Genomic DNA, 12,601 nt, shown 5'->3' on the forward strand with positions numbered 1-12,601 from the left:
TTTTAGATCGGGCGTGAACTGGAAACACACACCTGGTCTTGGCTCCGAGAACGGGTGTCGAAAGTGGCTAAGTGAGGGGGTGCGAGCGAGTCAGAGCGCTATATATCTCCCGGGGAAGGCCTCCCGGGTCATGGAGGCCTTGCCAACCCGCTGTCTCCCGGGCAAAGGAGATACACCCAGAAAATGGAGCTACGTTCACGAAGAATACTTAGAATGCGATCGCCCGAGGAGGGTCCCCGAACTGGAGCTGGTCCTGGAACGGGAGTAAAAGCGAGTGGCCAGCGGCTGGAGGGCGAGGTGCAAGAGCGGGTCACCAGCCGGGTTCAACCCGAAGAGCTACCGCCACACGGAAACAGCAGCCATCGACATCACCAACGAAACGCTGCGCCTACGAGGCGTGTTGTGACTGCCAGACGGCAGTCGTCCACACTCGTGGGTACCACTAGGCGCCGGATCATGTGGACACACGAAATGAACGAATTCGTGATCCGCGCCTATTACATCTGCACTGATTTGGAGACAGACATGAGCGGTCGCCCTCGAATACTAACAATGTTCGAGGAAGCGTATCCAGAGTTCGTCGGGAGGCTTGATCAGTACGCGATGAACGCGAGGCGTAGAGCGATAGTACGCAACAACATGCTCTCCCAAACGCAAATCGACGAGATCAAGCAGCAGGTGCAGAGAGAAATAAGCTCCAGGAACAACAGAGCAAGCGATGTGTCGAGACGAAGTTCAGTACGGCTGAGCAATTCATTCGTGAGTGGGGCACGCGAATCAGCACCAGTGGAGGCCACAGTACAACAACCCCCTGAGCCGGAAGACCCACAGCCAGATCAACAACTACTACGCGATCTGGTCTTCCACTACGACGAGGCGATCTCACAGTTCCGCGACACAGACCCATTGTCACGTCCCAGGATCCCGAAGTTGCAGCATTCCCGCAGGCTGACAAGTGCAGTAGAGCTCATGAACGAGCACGTTCTTCCGCTGCACTTGGTTGAAGCTGAGAACATGGAGGAGCTGCAACTGGAAGTTTACTGCGCTGCTGTGGCGACCGCCAAAAGTTTAGGATACCGTATTAGGCCAAGAGGCAGACTGCTCCAACATCTCCGTGAAAGGCGTGAGCCTCCATGGCGAAGGAGATTGGAGCAACGGATCCTAAACAAGCGCGCCGCAATTGGAAGACTGATGGCGTACAAAAGAGGCAGCAGATCGGCGAAATTATGTCGCCAAGTTGCTGTGATCGTGCGGCCTACTGAACTTCGCCAGCTGGGAGCTCACCAGCTGACGGAAAAACTCGACAACTGGCGCTCCAATGTGCTCTACTGGAAGACAACGTACCAAACTACCGGTACCTGCCTGCACCTGTCCTGGAAAATGACCGTTTCAAGCTGTACTGGGATCGCACTGTTCTGACCGACCTCTCGATCCACCACAACCGCCCAGATATAATGGTTTACGACAAGAGCGACCGCTAAGTCACCATCATCGATGTCGCTATTCCACTGAACCAGAATCTGGAGGAGACCCACGGTCGCAAAATCTGCAAGTACCGACCATTGGCCGTGGAGCTCAAGGAACTGTGGGGGCTAAGGGAGGTCCCAAGAATTGTTCCAGTCGTTCTCTCTGGAACTGGAATTGTCCCGAAGACACTTCTGGAAGCGCTAAAGGTGTTGAATATGGAGAAGGAATTGGCCGGCATCCAAAAGTCGGTCATCCTTAGCACCTGCGCGATTGTCCGACAATTCCTCGGTCAGGACTAAAACAGCACGAGCATGCAGATACGTGCATTCCGCAGAGCCTAGTCCCCCTTTGGCATTCAGAAGCCCGGGGGCAGGTGAAAATTCTGGCTAGGTTCGCCTAGTTAAGAAGTGAGATAAGTCTGTATAAAAAAAAACGGCAAAAGTTCCACAGGGAACGTTAACGCCATTCAAGAAGAAGAAGGTGTATTGGTACAAAGGGGTGTGTTAGCAACACTTGCCTCAACGCACCTTCATTTTTATCACGTCTTGGTCAACACATACAGATAGCGACAAGTAGATCGACATGTCACTGAGTGACTATAATAAAAAGAACAATACTACTCAAAACCATGGAAATTTAAATAATTGTTATCTACTTATATTCTATTGTACGTAAAACTATAACTTAAATTTAATTGTCAAAAAGTGACACACACCCTGTTGAAAATTTATTTTCAACAGGGTGTGTGTCACTTTTTTAACACTTTCAGTCTGACACACCGACGCGAGTATAGGAGTAACTTTTTTGGACAAGTGCCTTTTTTCATATTCTAGAATATTGTTGAATGAAATGTATAAATCAATGTGGCGTGGCGTGGAATATTTATTGCATACAATGCATAATATTATTAGCTGACTACTCTTATTTGATTTTAGCCTCTTTTGTAACTGGATTGAACTGATCCATATCCGGATCCATATATTAACTATTCGTCGTTAGATTCATACGTTCAAAAGCAAAATATAAGTGTTTGACTTTCGTATAGTTATTCGCTAAATATAATGGTCATACATATACGAACTTGTGAAAGAATTTCAATTGTGATATAATTGTAAACAGTAAACTATAAACTAATCGGTGGCTTATACTAATTTTTAACAGTTACATTTTCGGGGATATTTTTTTATAATGGACAATATCGACGAGAAAACAAGAAAAAGAAAAGGAAGTTCCTAGAAATCCTTTTATATAATCTTTTCATGCCCCATCTAAAAAAAGCATTATTTCTTAGCTTACTTAGTTAGAATATTATATCCAGAACCTTTATCATCTGGTAATTATCTAGAAGGTCGTTATATATCAGTGGTTTTCAACCTTTTCTGCTCCATTCCCCCCCTTTACGAAAATTAATCCCGGTGCTTCCCCCTATCAGTATTTTGTAAGAAAATCAGTAACATATCAGTAAAATAATGAAAGAATAATTTAGAGATGAACCAGCCTTTGGCTGAAAATCTCTTTAATAAAGAAAGAAAAAAAAAGAAAATGAAAGAATACAAACGATTTTCAAGTTATATTCGCAACAAATATGAGTTTGTACTTGTATCTGATTACAAAAAAGGTATATAAAGTCTGTTCCATCATCATTCTCTGATGAAAGTCTTTCAATTATTGGGCCTAATCACGAACATCACTGTCACAAACGCTTCCACGTCACTTACACTTCACTTAATCTTTTTGTGTCTATCATCATTGTTGTGCAGTCCCGAACTAACGTTGGGGAAAAGGGGTAGTGAAACCAGGTTTCCGCACGTCTTACCTGCTTGACGGTTGAAGAGTAAAAGAGGACAAAATGACGTGGGTCGCTGCGATCAGCAGAAGTGGGCATTGATGTTTACAGCCAACGCGCAGGGTTGCCGTTTATGGTCAGCACATGACACACTGCCTCATGTACTTCAGTCCGTGCCACACATCCACCCCCTTCTCAAAAAAAAAATAAACGAAGGAAAAAACTATTGTTTGGTTGGAGAATGAAAATTTAATTGGGTTAAGATATTGAATTATATTGAAATAGAATTCTAGGCCAGATAGTTAATTTCTTTCCTGAGTGTTTTCTATTTTATTCTATGTTCGTTACATTTCCATTGTGTGTATTCCATTTCAGTATGTTCCTTAGGGGTATGTTTTGACAGCCATTGTATTTGTATCATTATCGGAAAATAACGGTTGTTCGAGTTCAGATGTGTTGGCCGTGTCGACGTAAAATTTGAAATAAAACTAATAAGAAAAAAAGATAAATTTTTGGATGTATCTGTTGATTTTTATATATTCTTTTTAGGTCGAACGATTTCGGTAGGTTGGTTCTCGACTGGATTTATCGAACAGACGTAGTCATCCAGGAGTGCCGGTGCACGTCGCTCACGAGTGGATCGCTTCGGACTGTTCGTATTTCCATTATTTCCGTTAGATGAAACCGTACCTGTTTCACGCCATTGTTTGACTTTTTTAATCTATGATACATGCCGCTTGGAGAATTTCCCATTTTCATCGCTGAGGACTAGGTTGCCATTACGTTCTTCCACAACAGTGTGCCTGGTTGGAGAGAAGCGAGGATCTCCTTTGGCGCGGGTATGTTTCTCGACGACAACGTGATCCCCTGGCTTAACTCTACAATCGCGAGCACCTCGTCGATTATCTCGCGCATTTTTCCCGCTAGCTTAGCTTCCAGATCCCTCCGGTGCAAGAGATCTTCATCGGATCTTCAAACGGATTCTCTACGTTGGAGCAGAGGCAATCCACGTTTGATTTTACGTCCGTACATGATCTCTTCAGGCGGTATTTTTGTAATGCTGTGGGCAGCTGCATTATGTGCACTTACTGCTTTCTTCAACTCTTCTACATAATTTGTTTTATTCGTTATGGCCACCGCCATGGCTCTATTAATTAGTTTCATATAACTTTCCGCCAAGCCGTTTTGCTGCGGAAATAGTGGTGTCGAGAATATCAACGAAATATCCCGTTGTTTGCAATATTCCGCGAAATCTTTTCCATTGAATGGAGGGCCGTTATCTACTTTTATGATTTTCGGGAAACCTTCCTTCTCGAACACGTTATCGAGAACTTTTTTTGTGCACTCGAAGTTAGTCGATTTCACAGGTTTTGTGATAATGTATCGTGATTTATAATCGACTATTACAAGGATGAGAATACCTCCGAGTTTTACATGAGGTCCATTGAAATCCAACGCTATAGTATCCCAAGCTGTTTTCGGAATAAACACTCTTTTCATTGGTGTTGTTCTTTCCGGCTTCCCGTTTACACAACATGGTTTACACGACGAATTGGAAACATCCTTGGGCATACCGGGCCACCACACACGCTGGCGCATGATACTTTTCATTTTTGCGGTTGACGGGTGTCCCTCGTGTGCCACCTCCAAAGCGTGGGTTTAGAGTGCTTTCGGTACCACTGCACATCCAGTTTTAATGACGATACCATCTCGAACAGATAGATCCTTCTCAATCGTGTGATATCTTCGTAATTCTTGAGTCTAAATTCCTGTTTCCAATGCATCCACTAATTTCTGTAGAATCTCGTCCTGTGTTGTGGCGTGTCTAATTTCTGCCTCAGTTAAAAATTCGACTGAATTCGCTTCAAGAGTTGCTATTTCCCACGGGCTGCTATCTTCATCGAACGGTGCGTCTTCTCCATTGTAAAGCCTAGAGGGTGGATCGGCTATATTCTCCATGCCTCGAACATATTCGATATCGTAACGGTATGGGCTTAACCTGAGAGCCCAACCATCGGCTCGTGTTAACGCTCGCCTCGAAATTTCTCTTGATTTTTGGGAATAGATTTTTGTTCTATGTTACTTCGCAGTGGTTGATGTTTCCTATGCGTAACAATCCCATGTCACTCGACGTAGACCGTCCCAGCAGTGATCTAGTTCCTCTCGGTATAACATGAAAGACGGCGGTTATGCCTGGTTTAGTGGATTCTACAGCTGTGATTTTTGCTTTGATGGTGCATTCGACGACCATCGGTTCTTGGGACCCATATGCATGAAGTTTCCTGTCAGGGGCTTTCATTATTTCTAGTTTCGCTGCTCCCATTCGTGCTTCACGTCGTAGTTGGATCCAATCATTCCCTCCAATAACGTTTACGTCCGCACCTGAGTCAATAAGGAATCGTATGGGAGTTGATGTTCCAACAGAACAGGCGAATATGGCATCCTCGAGTGAAAGCACGTTAATCATCTAAGTAGAATGGAAATGTGATATTGTATATAAACCAGTTTAGTTCTTGAAGTATCGATTTCTTTATTTTCAACAAGTTGAAAAATATATAGGTTGTACATATTGTTAATCAGCTAATACCTGTTTATCATCCTGTTTCTCTTCGTCTGGCATATCAAATTTGTTCGGAAATTTGTTGAAATCGTGTCTGCTCTGCATAGTGTTAATCTGCTTCCGTCGACAAGCCGCCGCAAAATGGCCACGTTTACCGCATTTGTTGCAATTCCGACTGAGTGCTGCGCATTGTCCGTTTCTATGATTGAAGAGAAAACATCGGGTACACCTCCGCCCTTGTAATCGCCGACTGGTCGCATCGTAACGCTGTTGTTTCGCTGGTGGTTCACCGAATGTATCATCACGTCTACGATTCGGCTGACCGTTTAATGACCTACCATGGCCGCATCTAACTTCCAAAATATTGAAATCGTGTCGGTGCTTACTTTCGGACTCGAATGCCTCATTCCGTGTCGCTGATTGGACGATAAAGTTCGTATCGTAGCCGTATGTCCTAGCCTGTTTGACTAGTTCCCGGTTCCTAAGGCCTGCCAGAAGCTGCGCTCGCACAAACCGATCTACATCATCAACGCTGTAGTTGCATGACCTAACCTTTCCCATTAGGCGTGCGTGGAAAGCCACTGCAGATTCATCGGTTCCTTGTACCATTCGCGAAAATGCCTCATGTTCGGCCGCGGTATCTGTCATCGATCTCAGATAGTTTTGGATGTTCGTCACGAAGGAGCTGTAGCAACTCGAGTGCGACAAGCTCGGACAAAGTTTTGCGGCGTTGACGATTCCCTGTAATTCGGCGCCCATAGTCAGGTACAATAGTTGGGTTCTCTTCACGGGGTCCAGCACACTGTTAAGCGAGGCCGCTATTTCAAAATTATCGATGTAGCGGTTCCACTCCTCCCACATCTTGTTTGCTGCGATTCCACTCGGAAATGGTTTCAGGTGGTCCCATCTTATGTTGGAGGAGGAACCTTTGCCGCTTCTACGCTGGTCCACGTTTTCAGAAAATCCCCAACTTTTGTCAACTTCGTTATTCGGGATTGACACAGCTTGAAAACGGGTCAGAGCGTCATTTATGTTGTTCAGAATCTTCTCCATGCGGTCAATCCGTTCAGCATTGCCAAGTTCTGATGCTATCTAGATTGTGTCCTTCTGAGCTGTTGTTCCTGAGGTCGATGGAGAAGCTGACGGCGGTCTTGAAGAGTACGCTGGCGAGTTTAGCATTTCATCATCCGAATCAGAATCACTCTCCCCGCTACTACCGACGGCTTTATCGTCAGACAAATCCTCAGAATCTCTGCGAAATGGTTCTTGATGTCTCGTTACTCCGGCCTCTATCGAGTCTGTGCATTTCTTATCGGGATTGCTACGCACTTCATTGCCATCCGAGTCGGAGTCGACTATACGGCGAACGTATTTTCCATTATTAGCACCTAAAATCTGCAATGATACATTAAAACGATGCGAATTAATTCATTGCATCTTATTCTAGAGAGCGATTTGAAGATCCGCTTCTCTTGTAGCACATAGTTGCAAGAGAAATTTTTTTTTCGGATATACTGTAATTCTTATGTTCGGTTTGTTCATCACGTCCCTAATAACCTGCTCCGCGAGGTTTTCCGACACGCTTAGCACGGTGGTTTTTTACTCGCTCTGCGCTCTCTTTCCTACCTTGTTTTCCTTTCGTTTCGGCGCGGTTATATTAACCCGCACAGCGCGATTCTTCGATCCGCTCACAATGATTTTTACAAACTTTACTCTGCGCGGTCTATTCGACCCGCTCAGTGGTTTTACTCGTTTGACTTGTTTTCTTCTTTTCAGCGCAGCTATTTAAACCCGCTCTGCGCGATACTTTGATCCGCTCACTGTGATTCCTACAAACATAGCTCTGCGTGGTCTATTTGACCCGCCCTAAGCGCTGTTTCACACGCTTGGCTTATTTCCTCCTATCCAGCGCGGTTGTTGAAACCCGCTCAGCGCGATTCTTTGATCCGCTCACGGAAATATTCAGCCACAAGAGCCACACCAATCGCTCTATTCCACTTAGCGTTAGGTCTAGCCGTGGACCCAACCTCACTTCAAGCACAATTTGTTTTTCAACGTAAACAAAAATTGGCCCCTTTTTCCCAACGTAATATTGGTATTTTTTATTTCGGATCGACAATTACATTACGTTGCAATAAACGAAAAGAAAAGAGAATAAACTGCAACTCCTGGCAGGATCGCCATTGTGCAGTCCCGAACTAACGTTGGGGAAAAGGGGTAGTGAAACCAGGTTTCCGCACGTCTTACCTGCTTGACGGTTGAAGAGTAAAAGAGGACAAAATGACGTGGGTCGCTGCGATCAGCAGAAGTGGGCATTGATGTTTACAGCCAACGCGCAGGGTTGCCGTTTATGGTCAGCACATGACACACTGCCTCATGTACTTCAGTCCGTGCCACACAATTGTCACGGACAGTTGCGTGTAAAAATGAACTCCGTGAAGTGAAAGAGTTGGGGGGTCTCCGTAACGACATTGGTTACGCGTTCGCTTAGTAAGCGATCGATCGTGAGTTCAAAACTCAGGGCCCTCATTGACCATCTTTGTGTTGTTACAGAATAGCTACGTCCACGCAACAATCATCAGCGATGGAGATCGATCCACGGTCGAAATAAGATCGATTCAACCATACAACTGCTCTGCTCTGCAAGACACATCGGGCTGCTGTTCTATAAATAACTCAACAATGATCAATCAATTGTCTCCGCTGTCCGTTGGTCTAACTGGATAATGGAAGAACAGAAAGAATACTCTTACGCCTAAATGGCTACTGTGTGAATGTACCATATGTAATGGTATAGAAGGAATACTGGCGAATGGCAACTATGTAATGTGCTAATTATAGATATGATAACCATGTGACATGTACACGATTAAAATTCGGCTCCTTTACTGCTAAAATGCTAATGAGCCTTAAATAAATAAATGGGATAAAAAAAAAGTGAAAGAGTTTATTCCCGTTTATAAGAGACATGTCAGTTGCATAATGTTTTAGTATGTTTTAGAATGACAAGTTTGCGATTATATCTCGATGATTCGGTATTTCAATCCAACTATTCGGACTCTTTCCATGAATCATTTGCTTGGTGCGTTAGTTTGCTGAATTAAACGCTGGTTCAAAAATGAGGAGGAATTCTTGGTTGCTCTTGAATAATGTAGTTGTTGAACATATGAGAATGTAATTTTATTTCCTCTGTCTATAAATTACTCTAGAGATAAAGTATGACTATCATGAGTTATTAAACTCGATATCTCGCATACTCTTGTACTCAGTTCTGTCTTACTCGTTTGAATAGTGAGAAGTATTTAGTATAGGTCAACGTTAGAATCATTTTTTAAGAACCGTTTCTACAATTTATATCTTCTAATATCTTCTATATCTCAGAATAAACCCGAATTTTTCCATCTCATGATCAGTATAATCTGAGCTACTCCCTTATGGGATTCTGAAGTTTAATCCTCTTATCCTTCCCATTCTCGAGGATTTTGATATACGGGACATGAGGTTTGATATAACTGTTTAAACAGAAACTGGTCAGTAGCGTCGGTCAGAAGCATAATTTTCATATGAAACATCTGATGAGTTTCAATGAATTTGCCAAAAGCAGAAAATGATTCAGATTTTCTTTAGACGGATATCAAAATTATGGGAAAAAAACTAGAGAATAATTTAAAAATTATAAATTTGAAAGCTTTGCAATGATAGATTCATTTTTTCCTTATTTGAAACTTAAATATTCTTTCATTCAAAGTATGTCTTCAAAATTTTATTGAAAATGTCTATTACGTAAAACAAAAGATCAATGACGTTACTCGATGTAGCTATCGTCCTGATTAGGGGCTGTCCGCATACCACGTGGACAACTTTAGGGGGGGTAGGGGTTACGAAAATGTCCACGCTTGTCCACGGTGAGGGGGGACGGGGTTTTGATATTGTCCACGTGGAAACGTTAAGTATTTTTTAAAGTAGAACATTCAAGTTAGAAGTCAAAATTGAATGAGATCTGTTTTAAATTTACACGATTCTTTGAACTTCACGCCCGCCCTGAGTACTCAGTATTCATCAATAAAAATACTGAACTGCCTGAGAGTGCTGCTCGGTCAAACATCCATATTTTTTCATATGACTGAACCTCTTTCCTGAGATGTATATTCTGAAGGTAACGCACATGAACTAGGGTCCAATTTATTCCAATCAGTAATAGAGGGCCATTAAATCCGCCAGGATAAAGACACCCAATAACACAAAGAATGTTGGATTTTGTTTAGTATTAAAAATCACGACTTAAGTGCGGATTGAATTCAGCTTTTGCTCTTGATGACAAAACTGTTTGGTTTGTTTTCGAGAACTCAAGGATTTCTGAACATTGAAACGAAAAACAAATTCTTCCATGAGTGTACGGGCCGTATCTCTGGAGATCTTTTTCTTGCAATGATGTTGTTCTTCATTGATGTCTGGTAATTTTTGTAATACGCTTTTTTTTAGTTGTCTGGAAAGTTCATGCTGCTACTGCTGATTAATTAAAAGAAAAGATTAATCTTTCATGCACATGAATTAGTAGATTCACTACAGATTTCAAGGTTGCAATATTTGTACAATCCGATAGGACTTGACTCGATGAGATTAAGGGGGATAGAGACACGAATTTCGGACGTTTGTTCGAGCTCCGAAAAAGTAAAACAAAGAATATGTTTACCATCCATTATATCACTATTTGTTATATCAATGAAACAAAAAATTGAACGGAAAAGTATATATCCATAATTAGAAGCTGATCGAGTAAGGGGGTTCAAAAAAAAGTTGTGCCATGGCGTACAAGATTCCAGCACTTCTGGTTCTCTGAAACAAACAAATCGAACAGATTCTGAATCAGTAAATATGCCTCTATCGTATGAACCTCGGACAAGTCAAAAACGTGTTTTTTGATAAAATGGCGGAAATTTGAACAGATTCTGAATCAGTAAAGATGCCACTATCGTATGAACCTCGGACAAGTCAAAAATGTGTTTTTTGATAAAATGGCGGAAATTTGAAGGAAAAAACTGCTGTTAAAAACTTTTTTTTAGTTTCTTGTTTTTTTTAAAATAGTAAAGTTACGAAATTATGATTTTTTATAGGTTCACGCGATAGAAAGATACATACAGATTGTATACATATAAACATTGATCGGATAAGTAGAACTTGAGATATCGTGTAAACCAGTTTGAAAAACATATTTCGAGAAAAACGCGTTTGAAGTTAATTGTTATAGCCGTACTAGATAAGATATCGCATCACTAAAATGGCTATAACTTGGTAAATAATTAGATTTTCAAAAAGTCTCTTCTATGGTATATTCCTAAATGTCTGAATTAGAGAAATATGAAGAAAAAAAATTAAAAAGTCACAGGAGGGTTGTGTACGAGACACGACCGCATAGTTGACGTAGGATTCCGTTAGGCTGTCTGTTGATTTTGGATATGTTTGAAGAATTTCATCGTTAAACTCTTTGATAATGTTTTGGTGGCCGTTTGGTTTGGTTGTTACTTTTCCAAATTTTCTCGCCGTATAAACTTTACTTGGATGAAAATAAACACAACAAAACAGACAGCTTAAACCAAACGACCCGCTCTCGAGCGGGAACACGATCTGGTTTTTATTTATGAAAATAGAAATAAATTGTTTCATAGATCAATTCATTTTTAACACAACTTCTACCATATACAATTTCACACTTACACTTGTGCTAAATTTTTCACAATACACGATCGGTCATGGATATTAAATTCTACGAAACAACCAACATTAAAGTTAATTTAAATTTATTTGCTAGAATTAAACGTGTCACTCACCTTACTTGCAATATAAAAATGCCCCCGACTTACATATATTTGCAATGCCGATTTCCCCTGGGCACCTTGATTTTGATGTGTCTGTTAGGGAACACATCTCGGTAGAAACAAAAGTTTCCCCTCCTTTCATGTATTCACAATGTTGATTTCCCCCAGGCAGCTTGGTTTCGATGTCTCTGTTTGGGACCCGCCGCATGTGTCGTCAATTTCGACCAATTAGAAGTGGGTATTTCCGTTAGGATAAGGGTTGAGATTTTTCAATTGTTCGATAGTTAGTTTCATGACATATATTATTTTCTTCAATATAAAAAATTGTTATTGAGTGCCGAAATCGATTGACGCGAAAAATTCATCAATCCATCATGAAATGACTGAGCAATAAGCGTTTGAAATTGGACAGTTTTCACGAAGTGCTCGATTATCGATTTTCAATTTGTACCCCAATATGTTCCCGAAAGACGTAATCCTACGTCAAAATTGATTTTTTTCAAATTTTTAGACTAGAATACCCTCTTAAAGAACGCAACATTGTGCTAATTTTAAATCCGACCGGATTCAGGAATAAGGGTTTATTTTACCGAAAACACTTGAAGGGACTTATCTCAATCTGCGATTCGTTTTATAAACGCGACGAAAATTCATATTTGTAGCGAATTGTAAAGGGCAAATCATTTACAAGAATGTTGAGTTAAAAAAAATCTTAGCAAGTGAATGAAACCCCGAAGCAGGTTTTCGCTTGAAGAAAGTTATGGCTGGGTCTGGTAGGACTGGAAGAAAATCTGTATCATGAGCTTCTACCAAGCAACTAGTTTCGATGAATTCCAACAAGTACTGCTAGCAGCTGAACGTATGAAAATCAACGATCCAGAACCAGAGGATGGAATTCTCAAGTTGCATGAAGGATGCTGAAATATCCATTAATCTATGATCGAAAAGATGTATGCCTACAAAAATATGCTT

The 12,601-nt window shown here is 41.6% G+C and overlaps 2 protein-coding genes across 2 annotated transcripts in view; both read right to left on the reverse strand.

Moving 5' to 3' along the window:
- Positions 1-3,636: 3,636 nt before the first annotated feature.
- Positions 3,637-12,601, reverse strand: part of LOC129771297 (uncharacterized) — a 28,616-nt gene continuing 19,651 nt past the window's right edge. The window contains exon 2 of the mRNA XM_055774787.1: positions 3,637-7,208. Coding sequence (XP_055630762.1) covers positions 5,826-6,866 — 1,041 coding nt within the window. The 5' untranslated portion in view covers positions 6,867-7,208 and the 3' untranslated portion in view covers positions 3,637-5,825. The remainder of the gene's footprint in view (positions 7,209-12,601) is intronic.
- LOC129766450 (uncharacterized protein K02A2.6-like) lies at positions 4,226-4,864 on the reverse strand. Its single transcript, XM_055766982.1, has one exon. The coding sequence runs from the start codon at positions 4,862-4,864 to the stop codon at positions 4,226-4,228; it is 639 nt and encodes a 212-aa protein (XP_055622957.1).

Source organism: Toxorhynchites rutilus, chromosome 2 (genome assembly GCF_029784135.1).
Source record: "Toxorhynchites rutilus septentrionalis strain SRP chromosome 2, ASM2978413v1, whole genome shotgun sequence".
In the NCBI taxonomy this organism is placed as follows: Eukaryota; Metazoa; Arthropoda; class Insecta; order Diptera; family Culicidae; genus Toxorhynchites; species Toxorhynchites rutilus.

Bases quoted from the DNA above. Each gene is read 5' to 3' on its own strand.
- LOC129766450 (XM_055766982.1), bottom strand. From the start codon at position 4,864: ATGAAAAGTATCATGCGCCAGCGTGTGTGGTGGCCCGGTATGCCCAAG.